We start from the raw sequence: 20165 nt of genomic DNA, 5'->3' as shown, positions 1-20165 counted from the left end.
TTCTTCTGCTGAACACAAAGGAATGTATTTTGAAGAATGTTTGTAACCAAACAGTTCATGGACCCCATTGACTTCCATAGTATTTTTTTAATTAATTTTTTTGTTAGGGTTAGAATAAATAAATGAAAAACATTTGGTAATTTAGCCTAGTTGTCATAGCAGAAAATGTAAAATTATTCAAAGAGGCCACAGAGGTTAAGATGGGGGCATCATCTTACCTCAGTGCTACCTGGGACAAGAAGCCCAAACCCAATCAATCCCACTACCCCCGGTGAACTTTTGCAGATTGTATAAATGGCTTTTGATATTCGCATATATTTTAGTGTCATGCATGTAAAATCCTTAATTAACTATTCTATTTAAAACTCTATTTGGAGCATTTCACACTACACAAACAGATGGCGACCGACTGCAACAGACACTTCATCGGGTTTTATCGGATCAGTGTGTTGCCCCTGTTGGCATTGGTTTGGTGTTTGTTTTCGCCCGTTGAACATTTTGAATCAGCTTTGTCGGGTCTGACAAGTGACGTGCTGTAAACTGGTGATTGTCTGTGTTGGTCAGTGTCTGTCTATACAGTGTGAATTGGCCTTTAGTTGAACAATTAAATATACGATGACAGACAAAGCACAATCCCAGTAAATAAGGTTAATCTGAAAGGTAAACGTATTCTTATTAAAAGATATTAGTGCTGTCAAAATTAACGAGTTAACTCATGCGATTAACTTTTTCACTATAAAGGGGCAGTCACACACAGGAATTCATAGAGACGTTAGTAGCAGTATTGGTATCGGTGTGATACTAGCCTTTCAAAGAAAGATGCCTTTAAACAAATATTTAAAATATAGGCTACTGTCTTTGTTGTTTCTACATTAATTTGGTGATTAAATGTGGAATTATTGCAATATAAAAAAATATTTAAAAAAAACAATTTTAGGTGCGATTAATCACGATTAGTTACATAATTTTTTAGATTGATTTGTTTTTTTAATCGATTGACAGCACTAAATGTATGAATTTGTATTAAATTCCATATATTTTCATTGAACATATATTTTAATAGCAGCACTTATCCTAAAGGTCTAATTTCACATTATCAATTCAAAATAAAATGCAATTTTCCCCCAAAAATCTAAAACCGTGTCCACAAGTCCCATATTATTAAATAGACAAACAACCTTTGACATTAAGCATCATACAATTTCTTAGATTACTATTTTCTAGAGATACAAAATTAGCCTAAGGAGGCATCTTACCCAACTTACCCTATACAAAGTGTGCCCCTTTTTTGTAAGTTTTAAATCTGGCCATTTTCAAGGCCTTTAACATCTAAAAACTGCCAGCATACTTTGAAAGGTTTTCCTAGAGATGAGGAAATAGAATTCATGGGAATTTCGAGGAAGAGCCAGAGGCAGTTTGTGCAGTCTCAGGCAGGTCTTCATCCATGGCATTAATGCTCAGTACGGCTGGAGCTAACGATTATTTTAATAATCGATTAATCTGTTGATTATTTTTTCGATATTCCTCAACAGTTCTTGTGCTGATATCACTAGTTGACAGTACTATTTTCGGAAATCATAGGCTATGATATTGCGCAGGTGCACGTGATGCAACGCTGTCCGAGCCGACAGAGTGGGTCATTTCAGTACAAAATAATTAACGTTAGGTCAAAAATGATTTAATATACTGCAAATAGCCTCCTAGTTTTTTATGTTTATTTATAATTCATTTATGCGGACAAGACTACTAAGTTACTACGCAGCTAATTAATCTACCCTTTTTAATCTTAACAGGGATGTGATTTTTCCGGATTAATCTGGAATTCCGGATTTTCCGACCTGAAAATGTGACCTACGTGAATCATGCAGATCTGTAAAAAATATATATATAGTTCAAATTTGCGCTGTGATCCTTGCTCCAAGCAAGCTGCTGACTGCTTTTGTAGAAATATGTACAGTATATCGTGCATTCTATCAGTTGCAGTTCTGGCGCCTCCGTCTCAACAGCATTAGTGTAACTAATACAACGCGACAAATACTCACATCAAATGTTAGCGCAGAGGAACGGGACACATCAGTTCAGTGAGTTCACAAAAGTTAATTATTTGCATGTGCTTTAAAGCCTTGCCGGTTAAACATGTCATTCACTGCTGATGCGCTGTTCTAACATGCGCTTTACTGAGCGCGAACACCCGACGCGCACATGCACTAAAAGCCTGTCTAACAGCGCCTGGTTACTGGACTAAGTTATCTTTCGAGTCTTATTTCGCTAATACTCTCAAATACACACAAGGTTTACATAAGGAAAGTTGGTTATGTCTAAACTGAAAGCAAACCGAGAAAACTAGGAGAAATTTGCTTGTCAAATGCGCGTGTATATTAGACGCGTCGCGTACAGGTCTTAAAGAGACAGTAGCCCTAATAATAAACATGCAGCCGCTTGTCCTTAAAGGGATAGTTGACCCAAAAATAAAAATTCTGTCATTATTTATTCACTGTAATGTTGTTCCAAACCTGTATTAATTTATTTCTTGTGCTGAACACAAAAGAAGATATTTTGAAGAATGTGGGTAACCAGACAGTTGCTGGTCCCCATTGACTTCCATAGCGAAAAATATACTATGGAAATCACTGGGGTACATCTACTGTTTAGTTACCCACATTCTTCCAAATAACTTCAACAGAAGAAAGAAACTTATTCAGGTATAAAACTACTTGAGAGAGTAAATGATGACAATTGAAATTTTTCAATTGGGGGGGGGGGGTATATTTTCCTGCTTTTTTGTCCTTAGCCAATCACATGCCTGTAAGAATCTAAGGGGAAAAATATTCCCCTTGTAGTGGTACTTGGGACAGACAAGAAAGTGTTTTCATCTTCTGTCTATCTGATTCAAATCACAGTCTGCTAATTCAGTCGTAAGAATTTAATTGTTGTTTTTATTTATTTTGTTATCCATTTATCGAACTTCCATGCCTCTTATATAGTAATTATATATTACTATGTAGTATGTACCAATTTACTAATGCTCAGACACACTCAGTCTCTCTCGCGCGCGCAGACACACTTGGTCTCTCTCGCGCACTGTTGCTCGCGCGCAGACACACTCGGTCTCTCTCGCGCACTGTTGCTCGCGCGCAGACACACTCGGTCGCTCTCGCGCAATCTCTGACACACTCGGTCTCTCTCTCGCTCGCGGAGTTCGCTTCGCTTTTGTCCAGTCTGGCGCTTCATAGATCTGCTCTGCGCTCAACTCAAGTTTTTTTAATTTATATCCCCAACACCTCTGCGAATTATTGACTGGCGTAATAATCGCGCGTCACAACGAATCAATAATGAAATTCGCTGCCAACTCTTTTAGTAATCGAATTAATCGATTCGTTGTTGCAGCCCTAATGCTCAGAGATGCAGTCATCACTGTTGTACAAGATATATTATGAGTTCAGCTTCACCTTATCCTCTGAAACTAATCACGGTACTTGTCACATCATGGAACAGTGTTGTCGCTTATATGTTGTTTGCTTATTCAGTTATTCTTCTGCCACATTGTGTACATTTTGTAAACTCTAAGGCTTGGCATTGTATAAATGATTGGTTTTGATATAAGCAGTCTGAACATTTGTTATAGTCAGACTTTAGCATGATGGACTGTCATGTTAATTTTGTGTACCATTGGGGATTTTCTTTTGTATGGGTCTTAAAATGTATCTGCTCTGTATTCTGTAGGCAGATGCTGGTCCCAACACTGGTCCGCCACAGCAACAGCAACAACCAATTGGTCGGCCTGCCCAACAACAGAGACTTGGTCCCATCAGGAAAGTTACCATGGCAACTGGTGGTGTACAAAGTCAACAACAGGCAGGCCGTGGCGTGGCAAACCAAACGAACCGGGTATGACATTGAATCTGGATTACTCTCATAAGCCCTTAATTGGACAGGTGCACAATGCCATTTTGCAAAGCTTACACTAAGCCCTGATACTAATGGTGCTTTCAAGTCATGTCGGACTCAGAATGAATGCATTTACGACTTTCTTTTAAGCCACGGTTCTCTGAGTTGGGGACTTCTAAATTGAAGCATTATGGCGGTAGCTAATACCTGTTGGTCATAATAAGCTGTAATTGTGGATTGTTTGAATGCACTTTTTATACTGTTGATAAAAAGATCAAACTTGCCAGAAAGTTACGTACATACATTGCCCTCAAATGATATTGGCACCCTTAGTAAATATGAGCAAAATTCGAACCTTTCATGGAAGTAAAACAATTGAAAGTGGGTGGAAACTCACATTATGAAATAAATGTTTTACTCAAATGCATGTTGGCCAAAATTATTGGCACCCCTAGAAATTCTAATGAGTAAAACATCTCTGAAGTATATTCCCATTCATATTTACTTTTTTTAGCACACCAGAGTGACTAGGAGCATGAAATTGTTCAGCCATGACTTCCTGTTCCACAGGAATATAAATATACAAAGGCCAAATTCCCTTTATCATTCATCACAATAGGGCTTTTCACACTGCACTTAACCCCGGGTTAAAGGAGCATTTCACACTTGTAATTTAGATGCGGGGTTAACACTGCTTTTTACCCAGGGTTATGAAACCCTGCTCCAGATCTTAACTTCGCATTTCAGTGCCGAACAGTTACAGTGTGAAACGATGTGGTGTTAGAATGCTACAACTAGATGCTTAGCAACTGACAACCTTTCACGTTCTTTATATTCACGCTCTTTGGGCAGTCACGGAAACACAGCGAGATGTATATAAACAGTTGCTTCTGCATATGATAGGAAAAATGTCAAATGGTGATGGAAAACGCAACAACTGGAGTGAAGAGGAGACTGTTTCATAATTACCTTGTATAGTTCGAAAAGTATTCTCAGAAAAAAACTTGATATTACAGTTAGCAATGTGTAATATGAGAACTCGTGCATAGCTGAAGCTGTCTGTTATCTTCTTGGTCTGGAGCAAGCTTTACGTGAGGTAACATGAAAATAAGCGAAATGCTAGAGCTTTTATGTAAACGGGTCCTGTGCTGCGTTTGTCCAGTCAATAACACGGACACAGAAAATATGCAAATATGGACTTTAACCCGGGCTTTAGGAATGTGCAGTGAGAAACGGCAGTTTATGAATACCCAGGATTAACTGTTAACCCTGGGTATTGTCTGAGCAGTGTGAAACTTGAAGCAAGATAACCCAGGATTCCGTTTACCCTGGCTTTAGAATGACCCAGGATGAACTATTTCAAGTGTGAAAAGCCCTAATAAGTAAAACCAAAGAATATAGTTCTGATGTGCAGCAAAAGATTATTGAGCTTTTAGAAAGTGGCTGTAAGAAAATGGCTAAAGCTTTGAAAATCCCTTTTCCACCATCAGGGCAATACTTAAAAAGTTCCAATCAACTAAAGATGTTACAAATCTGCCTGGAAGAGGACGTGTGTCTATATCGTCCCAATGCACGGCGAGGAGCAAAGTTTGAGTGGCCTTTCACTCTTCAAGGATCTCAGATGGACAATTGCAGAGATTAGTTGTGTCTTGGGGGTCAGAAAGCCTAAAATGATCAAACAACCCCTACATCACCACATGTTGTTTGGGAGTGTTTAAAGAAAAATACTTCTCGCTCATCCAAAAACAAACTCCAGCAAATTCAGTTGTCAGACATGACTGGATCTTCAAAAGGGACCGGATTCAATGGTCAAATGAAAGTAAAAAACGAGCTATTTGGCAGCAAACCCACCAGATGGGTTTTTTGCAAAAAGGGATAAAAAGTACACATGGCCACGGTAAAATATACTGCTGGATCTTTAATGTTGTGGGCTTATTTTTCTGCTGGAGGTCCTGGACATTTTTGTTTAGATGCATGGTATCATGGATTCTAGCAAATACCAACAGATAAAAATCAAAACCTGACGTCCTCTGCTATAAATCTTATAATGGGCCGTGATTGGATCTTCCATCAGGACAATGATCTAAAACAAACATCAAAATCAACACAAAAATGTGTCACTGAGCACAAAATTAAGCTTATGCCATGACCGTCCCAGTCCCCTAAACTGAACCCTATAGAAAATGAGTGGGCTGAACTGAAGAGAAGAAGCACCAGCATGGATCTGGGAATCTGCAGCATCTAGAGAGATTCTGTATGGAGGAATGGTCTCTGATCTCTTGTCAGGTGTTCTCCAAACTCATCCGGCATTATAGGAGAAAACTCAGAGCTGTTATCTTGGGAAAAGGAGGTTGTAATAATTAGGTGCCAGTAATTGTGTCTAACGTGAACTAGAGAAAAGCTTTAATTTCATAATAAAATTTTCCCCCCACTTTCAATTGTTTTACTTCAATGAAAGTGTAAAATATGTGAAAAAATAATTAATTTTTTGAATAATCAAGCTTGAAAACAAATTTTAGTACACCCCAAAAACAAAATCAATACTTCGTAAAAAGGGCATAATAGGACCTCTTTACAATAAAAAAACGGCTGTTTTAAGTTGTAATATAATTTTTTTGGGTGAGCTTAAGAGACTTCTTTCAAAAACATTTTAAAAATCTTTCCAACCCCAAACTTTTGAACGGTTTTGTGCAGAACAAATAAATTTCACGCACTTCTTCATTGTTGCATTAGAACTAAAAAGCTTTCTCTCTTTGTCAGGAAGTGATAGAGAGAAAAGGGTGAAATTGTCCATTGCGTCCATTTTATTCTTACCGAAATCACTTGAATGCATGTCGTAATCTAATTTATATTTGCTTTTCTTCATGGGCTTGTATAGTGCTGTCCAGAATACAGTCCACATCTGCACTCTTTGTTCGAGTTTTTCCCTGTCATGAAGAGCTGCTCTAAGTGGTTCTCTCCCTCACGCTTCAGCACTAGTAAAGATGGCAGATTTGGTTTCCTGCTATGGCTCAGCTGTGTCACTGCTTCTCCCAGGGGACTGGTAGCTGTTTTGGAAGAGAGCAGGAGCAGTAATGATATGGAACAGAGTGCCAGGTGTGATGATATTGACAGGCTGAAGCAGGAGAGATGAAGATCCCTTGGCCTTTTCTGCACGCTGCCGTCTCTGTACAGTAGTCCGTTCTCAGGGGACAAATACAGTGCTAACGTGTGTCAGTCAGTCACAGCAGAGTGCCTTCCTGCACAGCCTCTCGCTGTCTCAGTCAAAATGTCTTGCTGCATCTGCCCGAGCTCTCATGTTGAGTCAGATTTTCTAAACACTTGCTGCTGTTTACTGATATAACCGTGGCCTTGTAAATCACTCACTCATATTGTACCCGGTGTCTCGCTGGGAGCAAAAGTGTATTTTATACTGAGTAAGTGGTGAGAGAGCATCTAGCACATAGCATTGAGAACCCATAAGGGATTTTTCAGCGTGGCAGCTGCGCTTAGTTGGGTCCAGAGCAAACCTGGGTCTTTTATTTCGCTTTTATTTGAAAACATGAATGAAATGCCCTTGCATTGTACTGGAATATTTTATCTCAACCATTTCTGAATCGAACCGATTTAAATTTTTATGTTTAAATTTACATTCAGCAACACAATAAGTCAACACATACATTAAATATATATATATATAGTTCATGTTTACTTGTGCATTTGCGCCATTTTGTGCAGATATAAGTTGTAATGTTTATTTTGTATAAATATGATTAATCTCATATAGGTTTTGAGTTAATTAACCCGCTAACACAGCGCTTCAGTTTCCCAGTGCATTTCAAACAGCAATGCTGTTATTTGAAACCGTAATATTAATTTTAGATTAGTTTCTTTTCAAAATCATTGATGCTTTATTAATAATAACTAGCACTTATTTTTCTTGTATAATTTTCATTAACAATATGGTTTAATTAAAATCATTTCATTATTGTCCGTGCACAGCCTATTACATTTTATTTATCCATGGCACATGCATTTTTATTCTTTATACACAAGTTGTTGTCCAATGAGTTGTTTACATTATTTAGGCATTGTTTTATTTATTGGTATGGCAAAATATATATATTTTTTTATTATTAAGAAAGTTGCAGTGTAAAATCTATTTGAAAACTTACACTGGTTCAAACAAGTCTTCTGTACTAAATTCTTGATTTATGTTGAAGTGTTTGGGACATAATAGTGAGACTTTTGTTTTAGAAATCTAGCTCTAAAAAGTAATATAAAATTTGGATTTAGATTTATCAGCCAATATATCGGTTATCGGCGTTCAAATATTAAGAATTATTGGTCGACAATATTGGCCAAAATTTTCATATCGGTGCATTCAAATCGATGCACCGTGCATCCCTAAAATGCAGCTTAGGTGAGACTTCTTTCAAAAACATTACCAAAATCTATCTGACCCCAATCTTTTTAACAGTAGTGTAAATCCCCAGAATTTCAGTCAAATTAGCTTTTAAATGATTTGTGTAGTGTTTTTGTTAAGCATCCACTTTTACAAAGAATAGTGCCATAAAACACACAAGAGTCTTTATTACCTTACAAAATTAAAGGCTTATATTATACTGACATAAAGTTTGTGCTTAACTGTGAATTTGGCCTTATCTTTCTTTAGTCTGCGCCCAGCATAGAGCTTTGCTTTCAAGGCCAAAGAGCTCAGCTTCAGTCTCAACAGGTCACAACATTTTCATTCACCAGGTTTTGTCACATGGCCTCTAGCAAACTCCAGGCGTGACTTAATGATGGCCTTTTTCAGAAGTCTCTTCCCTCTAGCCCACGCTTACTCAATAAAGTGCTCAAGAGATTGGTGGATTGTCTCTCCTATTTCAAGTTTAACTACAGTGAGGAAAATAAGTATTTGAACACCCTGCTATTTTGCAAGTTCTTCCACTTAGAAATCATGGAGGGGTCTGAAATTGTCATCGTAGGTGCATGTCCACTGTGAGAGACATAATCTAAAAAAAAATATCCAGAAATGACAATATATGATTTTTTAAACTATTTATTTGTATGATACAGCTGCAAATAAGTATTTGAACACCTGTCTATCAGCTAGAATTCTGACCCTCAAAGACCTGTTAGTCTGCCTTTAAAATGTCCACCTCCACTCCATTTATTATCCTAAATTAGATGCACCTGTTTGAGGTCGTTAGCTGCATAAAGACACCTGTCCACCCCATACAATCAGTAAGAATCCAACTACTATCATGGCCAAGACCAAAGAGCTGTCCAAAGACACTAGAGACAAAATTGTACACCTCCACAAGGCTGGAAAGGACTACGGGGAAATTGCCAAGCAGCTTGGTGAAAAAAGGTCCACTGTTGGAGCAATCATTAGAAAATGGAAGAAGCTAAACATGACTGTCAATCTCCCTCAGACTGGGGCTCCATGCAAGATAACACCTCGTGGGGTCTCAATGATCCTAAGAAAGGTGAGAAATCAGCCCAGAACTACATGGGAGGAGCTGGTCAATGACCTGAAAAGAGCTGGGACCACCGTTTCCAAGGTTACTGTTAGTAATACACTAAGACGTCATGGTTTGAAATCATGCATGGCACGGAAGGTTCCCCTGCTTGAACCAGCACATGTCAAGTCCCGTCTTGAGTTTGCCAATGACCATTTGGATGATCCAGAGGAGTCATGGGAGAAAGTCATGTGGTCAGATGAGACCAAAATAGAACTTTTGGGTCATAATTCCACTTGACGTGTTTGGAGGAAGAAGAATGATGAGTACCATCCCAAGAACACCATCCCTACTGTGAAGCATGGGGGTGGTAGCATCATGCTTTGGGGGTGTTTTTCTGCACATGGGACAGGGCGACTGCACTGTATTAAGGAGAGGATGACCGGGGCCATGTATTGCGAGATTTTGGGGAACAACCTCTTTCCCTTAGTTAGAGCATTGAAGATGGGTCGAGGCTGGGTCTTCTAACATGACAATGACCCGAAGCACACAGCCAGGATAACCAAGGAGTGGCTCTGTAAGAAGCATATCAAGGTTCTGGCGTGGCCTAGCCAGTCTCCAGACCTAAACCCAATAGAGAATCTTTGGACGGAGCTCAAACTCCGTGTTTCTCAGCGACAGCCCAGAAACCTGACTGATCTAGAGAAGATCTGTGTGGAGGAGTGGGCCAAAATCCCTCCTGCAGTGTGTGCAAACCTGGTGAAGAACTACAGGAAACGTTTGACCTCTGTAATTGTAAATTGCACCAACTACTGTGCCAAATATTAACATTGATTTTCTCAGGTGTTCATACTTAATACTTATTTGCAGCTGTATCATACAAATAAATAGTTTAAAAAATCATACATTGTGATTTCTGGATATTTTTTTTTAGATTATGTCTCTCACAGTGGACATGCACCTACGATGACAATTTCAGACCCCTCCATGATTTCTAAGTGGGAGAACTTGCAAAATAGCAGGGTGTTCAAATACTTATTTTCCTCACTGTATATGATCTAATATTTTCTATAGCTTTGATTTTTTAATAACTGTCAAATAAATCATCAAGGCTACAGAAAAATTAGTTTGTATAGTTTCACTTGCTTTTTGAAACCATTTGTTCATTATATGTTTGAACCATTGAAGTCTAACAATGCCTCTGAAAATACAAACATTGTGTATGAATTATAATGTCAGTTTTTTTAAAGAGCAATTACAAGTACAGGCAGAGAGAGTAAAAATAGCAAACGGATATAACCATGAATTAAACAACAAAGATTCCAGTTTCAGCATGGCATCAAAGCACTGGTTTCTTCTGTGATGGTCTCGTCTTACTTTTTTATTTATATCACAGTGGTTGTTAGCTGATAAAATGTACTGTTAATTTAATTAATTTAATATTCCCCTTACTGATGTCCACAGTTAGTAGTTCGGGGCCGAGGACGTGGCCGTGGTGGGGGACGTATGATGATGCAGCAGAGCCCAAGAGCTGAGGATTGTCAGCCCAGCACTGTCTGCATTGAGGGTTTATCCACCACTACAACCAACAAACAGCTCATGAACCTTCTCAACTCCATTGGCCCTGTTGAGGTTAGGCCACATATCTATCTTTTGTTTTTATTTTGGGTTAAGTAAAGGTGTGTACACTGTGTTACTTGCTATATCATTATTACAATGTCCTGAGCAAACAAGACCAAATTGGTGACAGCACCACCTGCTGGCCAAGGAGCATAAAGCATATTTTATGCTCTTATTTTATTTTATGCTAAAGATATTTAACTGTATACATTTTTAGAATACAGTATCTTGGGACGGGGGTGGGACCCACGCCAGCACCCGCTGCTCATTGAGAAGAGTAAGAACGATATGTGCTTTCACGTCAGAGAGTCTCCAAAAGTCTCCAATAACTCTTCAGTGTTGCCAACTTAGCGACTTTGTCGCTATATTTAGCGAGTATTTAGACCCTCTAGCGACATATTTTCAAAAAAGCGACTAGCGTCAAATCTAACGACTTTTTCTGGTGTTATTGTGTTACAGTATCTTGGTCTAAAGTGATGCTTCTTTTGCACCATATATTTCAGAGGGACTACTTTTGGGGGGTTTATTTATTTATTTATTTTTTACCCCAAGCATATTTAATATGTATTTAAGTTGCAATTTCATCTCAGTTAACTGTTTTGAAGACCATAATATCTTTAGAACAAATCTTTTCAAATTTTCCAGCAAGGAACACCCAACAGGATAGACCTGGTTCTTAAGGCTAAAGCCCTGTCAAAGGGCCATATCTCCTTTTTTTTATAAACTATTGTCCTCAGCCAATGAATCTACCTTAGATAAGATCAAGATGAACTGGGAGTCAGAACTCCAGCTGAATCTCTCTGAGAACTTCTGGGAGGGAGCCGTGGGGGTTGTTAACTCGTCATCCAGCTGCGCCAGACTGTCACTAATACAATTTAAAGTTTTCCACAGGTTACACTATAGTAAGGACAAATTATCAAAGCTCTTTCCAGACAAATTTGATGAGAACTGTAGTAGATGCACGCAGGCTCCATGCAATCTTACCCACATGTTTTGGGCATGCCCCAAGTTGTCTGAATTCTGGAGACTATTCTTTAAAACAATTTCAGATATATTAGGCATAACTGTATCTCCAACCCCACATATTGCTATTTTTGGCAAACCCTCGGATGGCCTATATACCACGTCCATTCAAAATAACGTCATTGCCTTCGCCTCTCTTATTGTTCGTAAGAGTATTTTGTTAATGTGGAAGTCTCCTCAACCACCACTAATCAAAGTCTGGCTTTACAACATTTTAGGCCTTCTGAAACTGGAGAAGATCAAATTCTCACTTAGGGGGTCATCTGGCAGGTTCTCTACTCAGTGGAGACCACTACTTAATTATCTATATAGGCTGCCAGCTCGGGAAGTCTCTTTGTAGAGTCCAACCGTGTGGTTATATAAGCATCTCCTCGGATCCGGTCCGCCAGCGGCAGATAGCCCCCAATGATCGGTTCAGCCTAAGGTTTTCCAACATAACAGATAACAAAAGATGACTTGCGTTGGTGACTGAGGAGTGAGCAGTAGTTGATGGAAGGTAGAAGATAAAAGCTACAAAAAAAACAAAACAAAAATTCCAAGCAAGGAAAGTGGAACATATTGAAGTGAGAGTTATAAATGGTATTAAAAGTAGCACATAGCTGGTTGAACAGCATAGTGTTGATGAGTTTATAGAATTACTAAAGACTCCTCATGGATTGATTTAAACATTCAAAGTAATTCTAGTACTTTATAACATGTTCTGTCTGAATAGTCAATTCTGATTGGCTGGAAGGTGTGCATTTAATCTGTTTAATGCACAGTTAGTTCATCACTAATGTGCTGCCTTCGTAGCACAAACATTCTGACAGTCACACATAGAGAGAAATTCAGAAGCACTGAAACTTGTTAGTCCAGTAAAATGTTGCACTGCAGACATCAATGACATCATTAACTATGATGTACATTCTGGCAGTGCCTTGCTACAAGTGAGATACTCCACAACTAGATGGTTCTTTGCCTCCACATTGTGCATTAAAATCATTTGTAAAAATGTAATTATCCCCCACATACAATTGCACATAAAAGCAAATCCCATTTGCAAATGACCTCGACTTCCTGACTGGTCCACAGAATAAACTGTTTTCTGGGTAGAGTGGTCTCTTAAATATTACAATAGTGCCATCTAGCTGTGTGCATTCAGTGATGCACTCCTGTATGACTTTACACCTGTTCTTGAGGTGTATAACCCCTGTTGTGTAAAGAAACAGGTCATCTCTTATAGAAAATGTAGATGAATGTTTATATAATAAAACCTACTGCTAAAACATTTGTGTGATTCTTTCATAGATGTTTACAATGTTGCCTGAGCAGCGGAAGGCCATTGCCAAGTTTGTGAACCCAGAACATGCAGTGAGCTTTCAGCACAGCTTTCACAGGTAAGCTTTTGAATTAATCTTAAACTTAGTTGTGCTTTTGTTAATGCACAATGCATGAACATGAGTAGAGTCGTTGATATTTTTTAGATAATTAAAATTTTGGAGCTTTTCCCCCCTTGATTTTATAGAACAAGACTTGTTCACACTATGACCTAATATACATTATAAATGTAGTTTGCGAATAAGATTTTGATTAGAATCCTATGGACCTTTTCATGTCTGGTCCATGTTAATAGCCCTAAAAACTTGACAAAATTGTCTAAATCATGCGTGTCCACTGTCCAGTCCTGCTCCTGGAGGGCCACTGTCCTGCAGAGTTTATCTCCAACCCCAATTAAACGCACCTGAACCACCATCAATGTCTTACTAGAATACTAGAAACTTCCAGGCACGTGTGTTATGGCAAGTTGGAGCGGAACTCTGCAGGACAGTGGACTGAGGGTCCGTGTACTTGGCGGCCAACGGATTTTCGTTTTGAAAAAAACAAACCAAAAACAAACAAAAAACGGCCAGTTTCCCAATTACCATTAGTAAATAGGAAAACAAAAAAAGGAAAACAGCCCATTATTCGTTTTTTGTTTTGAAATTAAAAAACGGAAAAGAAAACGATCTCGTTATCCCATTGTCCTTGATGTGTTAATAGATGGAAATCGGAAATAAAAATACGTATGTATAAATCTTAATGCTTAATTCTGCACTGGTATTTTTTCGTGACCCAGAAGTTACTCCCGCCACGCCAAGACCCGCCCTATTTGAAAAATGTATCTGATGTTCTCGGAGTTGTGAGATCCCAGGCGATCACCGGGCGTTCAGCGCTCATGAACCCCGACTGGAACAGCTTTTCCTCGGCTAGTGCTTCTAATGTTTGCCGCTGGCTCTGATGTCTTTTAGTCTAGTGGTTAAACATGAGATATATTTTGTCTTGTGAATAAGTCGATCTTTGGTCACGTTAATCTATAGTTTTTGTTCCATAGCAAATTGTTTTGGCTGAGGGCAAAGTGAAGTTTCATAACTTTATATATTTAGGCTGTTTAACTTTAACTGTGTAGCCTATTGGAGAGCTGACTTATGTTTGACTTAATTGTTTGCTTTATTGTTATGCATTGTATAGCTTCTTATACATATTAGGCTACTTATACTTTTATACTGGATATTATTGATCATTAAAACTGACATTTAACAAAAAAGACAGGGTCGTGTAATTTAATGTTCTAAAATATATAGAATATTTTATATATATATTTTACTATACATTCTCTTCAATATATGTACATGTATAATAAAATAAAATGACACAACCCTGTCTCTGTTTGTTAAATGTCAGTTTTAATGATCAATAATGTTTCATATTTTTAAAATGAAAACAAAAAGAAGCAGGGTTGTGTTTTATATTTCGTGTTATAAATATATGCAGTGAAGATAATCAATGTGCATTGCCTGAAACACATTTGTGTGGCCATTAATATGTGGAAGATTTTTTTAAATGAAAAGAGACAGAGTGGTGTTTTATACCATATTTCGTTTTATTGTTGCCTAAAATATACATAAAGAGATAACCGGAGTAGCCAGAGCGAGCTGAGTGACGCGATCAAGAACTCCGATGTTCCATTTGCAGAATAACCGGATTTGCTTCCTCTCGTCCTCAGGAGTTCGTTCTCCTGAGTCGAACTTGGCAAGTCCGAAGTTTGTGTATACTTGGTATTGAGAAACGGGGTGCTTCTCAATATCCCTCCTCGTCTCCTCGCTCCTCTGTCCTCCATCCTATGACCCGGAAACCAATCAAGCACAGCCATCTTGAAGGACATCTCAATTCTCTAATTGCACAGCAAAGAGTCGAGGATCAAGGAGTGAGGAGGCTTCCAGAGGAGATATGAGCGAGGATACACAGCTGTATACTATGCGGAAGTGTTTTATTTACTAAACATGACGCACGTATACATCGTCCTCCCCCTTCACATCGGTCACAATCTTTTTAATTTATATTTTACCTTTGCAGTTTATATAATCCACACATCTCACATATTTCAACAGGGTATCTTGCTTTATTATTATTCATTATGAATTTCTTAAATAAAACAAACTTCAACAACATAAGGGCAGATCCTTTGAGCGCTGCTGATGACGCTGTGAAGTGACGCTCGAGGGATCAAGTATTCCAATGTATAAAAAAAGCTTTCATTCGATTCCTCCGTCCTCATTTTCCTTCCTTGCGTCCTTCCCTCACAACCTACAGGGGGAGGAGCTGAGACGCTAGGAAAGGAAGCGAGGAAAGGAAACGAGGATGCACAAATAAGAAATGAGAAGCACCCACGGCCTATATCTATGACAACCGCTTACTACTTACGATCGCTTCCGGGTCACGAAAAATACCAATGCAGAATTAAGGATTACGACTTATACATACATATTTTGATTTCCGATGTCCATCTATAAACACATCAAGGACAATCGGATAACGAGATTGTTTTTCGTTTTCCGTTTTTTAATATCAAAACAAAAAACGAATAATGGGTTGTTTTCCGTTTTCCTATTTACTAATGGTAATTGGGAAACTGGACGTTTTTCGCTTTTGTTTTTTTCCTTTCAAAACGAAAATCCGTTGGCCACCAAGTACACGGACCACTGAGGACTGTGTTTGGACATCCCTGGTTTAAATGCTATTGCTGTTGTAAGACAGTTATCAAATATGAATCTCAGAAGGTTCTTCACATATGGTGTGAATTGCTGGGAAGCGAGAATAAAAATTGTGCTACAGCATTAGACCAAAACGTCAGGTCCTTCATTTCAGGGTCACACTCAGGGTCTTCGGGACCAAATGGTCCTCAAGGGTTTGATTCATATTTATTAAAAAAAAATCATAATTTTTTTTTTTACTTGTTTTTTATAATATTTTTTCTTTTCTTTTTTGGTGTTTTGAGATAATTTAAGATTTATAATTAATATTTAGGCAATAAATGTGACCCATTTTCCCCCCATTTTCCCTTCATTGAATATAATAGAAAATAAAAAAATAAAAAAATATTTTTTTTTATTTTTTTTTAAAGCTGTATTACATTTTAGAGTCAAGCCTGGACCTCATAAAAGCAATTTTTGAAATTAGATGGATGCCATCTGGTGGACAAACTGAGCATTTTAAAAATGCAAAACCCATATGTAATCTGAATTTATTTGTTTGTTTATGTATAAAAGTGTGTTTCTGTGTGTGTGTGTGTGTGTGTGTGTGTGTGTGTGTGTGTGTGTGTGTGTGTGTGTGTGTGTGTGTGTGTGTGTGTGTGTGTGTGTGTGTGTGTGTGTGTGTGTGTGTGTGTGTGTGTGCGTGGATGTGTCTGTTTTGCACTCTTGATGTTTTATAGATTCACCCCTTCACTGTTGTGTGCTTTTTTTCTGGATCGTGGCTGATTTGTAGATTGTACGCACAAAAAAACTCTGTATTGTCACATTTTTGCCAATTTCCCATTCCTTTCCTATGGCGGGACCATTTGGTCCCGAAGGCCCTGAGTGTGACCATTTTTTTTACAACCACTTAGACTATTCAAATCCTGTCCCCAATTTTTTGGGGTGTTCATATACCAAGTACCAACAAAGTCACCAAATTTCGGACCATTCCGATGAAGCTATGATTTTACACATTTTTTTATTTAAATTCTTCGGGACCATTTGGTCCAAAGACGTGTTGGTATGTTTATGTGTTGTTATTGGCTGAAGCAGATCAGAGTTGTTGTGCCTAATGGTTTGTGTCGCTGAAGGGCAAATTAAATGTGCATTCAGCAAGTATTACTCATAACTGTGTAACAAAGAACAAGAGCTCTGCTGTAACTCTATTGATTGTCATGTTTTGATGGAGATGCCCCAGTTTAGCTTGCTTTTAAATGTGTCTCATTTCAATCACATGTTCCCTTGATTACATAGGCACATGATAGATTTGTCTCACATCGATGTTTCCGTTATTGATGGCTGAGGAACAAGTCGGTTCAACAGAAGAGAAGACAAAAGAAGTGAGCAAGAAGAGCACTTCTTTTTCTGAAAGACGGGCGAACAATCGGACGCACAATCAAGGACGCTAAAGCTTCGGATGCTGTGTGGAAAGTACTGTTAACAAACTCAATCCACAGGCATGAAAGAGTAAAAAACAAAGAGCCAAACACTAGCTGTGTCCTGCTGGATATGGCGCAGCATTAGAACTCATGTTGTGAATGACTTTGGCATGAAGTCTCGCTCTTGTTTCTGTACATTCATTTATATATGGAAATCAGTAATGTTCTGAACCAGCAGGTGAAAAGTGACAGAGGTATGAAACCAAGTCATTTTTATGACACTTGATAATAGTTGCTTCCATCCTGTAGCTCTCAAGACAGATCATCAGAAACAATTCTTTTCAATAGGAATTCTTGATTTATTTTGGATTTTCCATTTTGGATTTGAACAAAGTGTTAAATGGGGGCTTTGGCCTGATGAATGATGTTCTGTTTGCTGCAGTTGTTTTCGTCACCTGTAGAGGGCAGCAGAACTCTTCTGAATGGAGCTCTTTAGTTTTGGGCCGTGGCCCAGGGCATGTTGTGGACATCAGAGTGAAAAGCACTGCTTTGTAGAGGTGCTGTTGAGGAAATTAAGGGGCATTTTTGGGTTGAGGTTTTTTCTAGTTGAATATCTTTGGAAGCCACTGTGAGATTGCAAATGTCTCTCTCTTTTTTTTGTGCATTTGTTCATGACTATTTATGATCTTAAGTTTATTCATTGTCCCTTTCACGATTATTATTGTATTGCAGTTGAGATTTGTTCTGCAGTGCTGGAGTGGTGGTTCATGACGTGTGTCTTTGTGACAAACTATTTGACAAAAAATGGCTTTTATGCTTTGATTTTAAGTTGTGGTGCTGGAGTCGCATGTTTAGATTATTTTAATAGTTGTTAGAAATTGCTTCTAGGAAAGCATTAAAGGCTGTCAGAAAGTTCCCCGTTTGGTAATGCGCCTTTTAATGTGCTTAGTTTTCTTTCCTCAGAGTTTAGCACATTGTGTGTGGAAGAGGATGACTGAATCAAGGCCCGTGTGATGATTTGGTATGATTTTATTGTAGTGATGGTGGTGTGGGTTGTCTAGAGCTCTGGATGCTTTTGTAAATCGTGTTCAGCTTGAGGTCACTTGGGAAAGGAGATATTTTGAGCTATATCTGATGTTTGTATGGTTCTAGTTTGGGCTCAGTTAATTGCTTTGCAGTTGGTCAGACAGGAATTGAGTAGTTAGGGATAGGGAATGGTCAACATCAGCTGCCAGGTACTCTTCTGAAAACCCTTCATCTTAATTTTCTACTTTATTTTGTATGTTGTTACCCATGAAGACTTTTTTTTTTAAAACACAAATCCTCATGTATCCAGTGAGTATATTACAATCCCTGGGGTTTTTCATAGCCTCAATCATGAGTATTTCACATGCCAAATTGTTATATCATCGTCGTTATTATTTGTATTAATAATAATAATAGTTCATCAGTATGGTGTAAGTATAATGATTGTAAAGTTTAATTGTACAGCTTAAACTGAACTGTCACGTTATTGCCCCAGAATTGCTCTTTGGTTTAGTGGGTTATATTGTTCATATTTTGATTGATTACTTTACATTATAAGATACTTAAGTAGCAAAAACAGTCTTGTTATAGTATCTAAAATATCTCAGTTTTAGATAATATAACAGTATAACAAAATCCCTGTTATGGTGTAGCCACTTCATTAAATAAATGTTTGTAGTTATTAGCACATTCAGGTCTACAATTTCAAAGGATTTGGGAGCAACTATTATCAGTGGTCACTTTTTTGTATATAATGGAAGAAAAAAAAATGTGTATGAAGCTGTCAAGTCTGTTTTCTCGTATTGAAGTCTTTCCATGTTTGAAATGGTTTAAAAATACCTACTTATATGTGACAGGTGAATTTCTTTTCTCAATTTGTTTTTATATATCAGCATAAAAAGTATCCCTTGGTCATTTTACAACAATTTTGTTATTGCATAACTTAGAGCTTATTATTTGAAGATATTTTAAAGATGAAAAATAAAAGGTGGTCACATATATACCATGTAAATACGGGTATGTGAAGCCAACTGTCTTTATCACCATTAACTGTTGTCTGATGTTGTTTTGTGTTTGAAGATTCCCTCTTGCATCCTAAAATATGTTTTATTATTCTAAACAGATGTTCATTTTCCTAATGTTCGTCCATCCTCCCGAGTGTTTCTGTTGCCATGTGTGGAAATGGATTTTAGGGGGAAAAGATTTTTTCAAATTAAGGTGCAACAATTTATCTGAAAACTTTTCTCTTGACTGTCCAAGACTTTGGGCCATTGGCTTTCAAGTTCATTTGTAAAGCTGCTACCCTTCAACACCCACTTGCTTTAACATACACTTGTGTTTTATAATATAGTAGTTGGCCATGATTAATCCCAGTACTCTTTGTCTATATGTTTGTATTAATAATTTGCATTGTGAGTTTCCAGGAATCACAGAAATATATATATATATATAATGGGTAAGATTGTAAATAATTTTATAAAATCAAAACACATGGATCCTTTTGACTAAGATTTTTATATTTATTTTGTTTTTGTTAACTGAGTTTTGTAGAAATGCTCTGTTTAAAATTGGTATAGGGCACAGATTTGTTTTTTATTTCTTGTTTTGAATGTTTTTCTATAAAAAGAGTGAATCCTATGGATTTAAAAGGTTTCAACTAGTTTGAAAAACACTATTTTGATATTTATAATTATAAATCTTATAAGACTTAATATTTATAAATGGTCTTATAAGAGAGAAAAACAGATTCATAT

The 20165-nt window shown here is 37.7% G+C and overlaps 1 protein-coding gene across 7 annotated transcripts in view; it reads left to right on the top strand.

The window, feature by feature from the left end:
* The window catches only part of rbm33a (RNA binding motif protein 33a), a 76416-nt gene that overhangs the window by 37045 nt on the left and 19206 nt on the right, over nucleotides 1-20165 (top strand). For 4 of the 7 annotated variants that reach the window (XM_077229215.1, XM_077229217.1, XM_077229218.1 and 1 more), the window contains exons 16-19: nucleotides 3724-3888; nucleotides 10797-10964; nucleotides 13263-13351; nucleotides 17261-19461. In XM_077229215.1, coding sequence (XP_077085330.1) covers nucleotides 3724-3888; nucleotides 10797-10964; nucleotides 13263-13351; nucleotides 17261-17309 — 471 coding nt within the window. In that variant the 3' untranslated portion in view covers nucleotides 17310-19461. Of the gene's footprint in view, nucleotides 1-3723; nucleotides 3889-10796; nucleotides 10965-13262; nucleotides 13352-17260; nucleotides 19462-20165 lie in introns of those variants that run through there. The other 3 variants (XM_077229220.1, XM_077229219.1, XM_077229221.1) reach the window with 2 other exon arrangements.

The sequence above is a fragment of the Siphateles boraxobius genome, unplaced genomic scaffold (genome assembly GCF_051911475.1).
Source record: "Siphateles boraxobius isolate OS27281-9 unplaced genomic scaffold, OSU_SipBor_1 130, whole genome shotgun sequence".
In the NCBI taxonomy this organism is placed as follows: Eukaryota; Metazoa; Chordata; class Actinopteri; order Cypriniformes; family Leuciscidae; genus Siphateles; species Siphateles boraxobius.
This window is presented reverse-complemented; position numbering and strand designations above follow the sequence as displayed.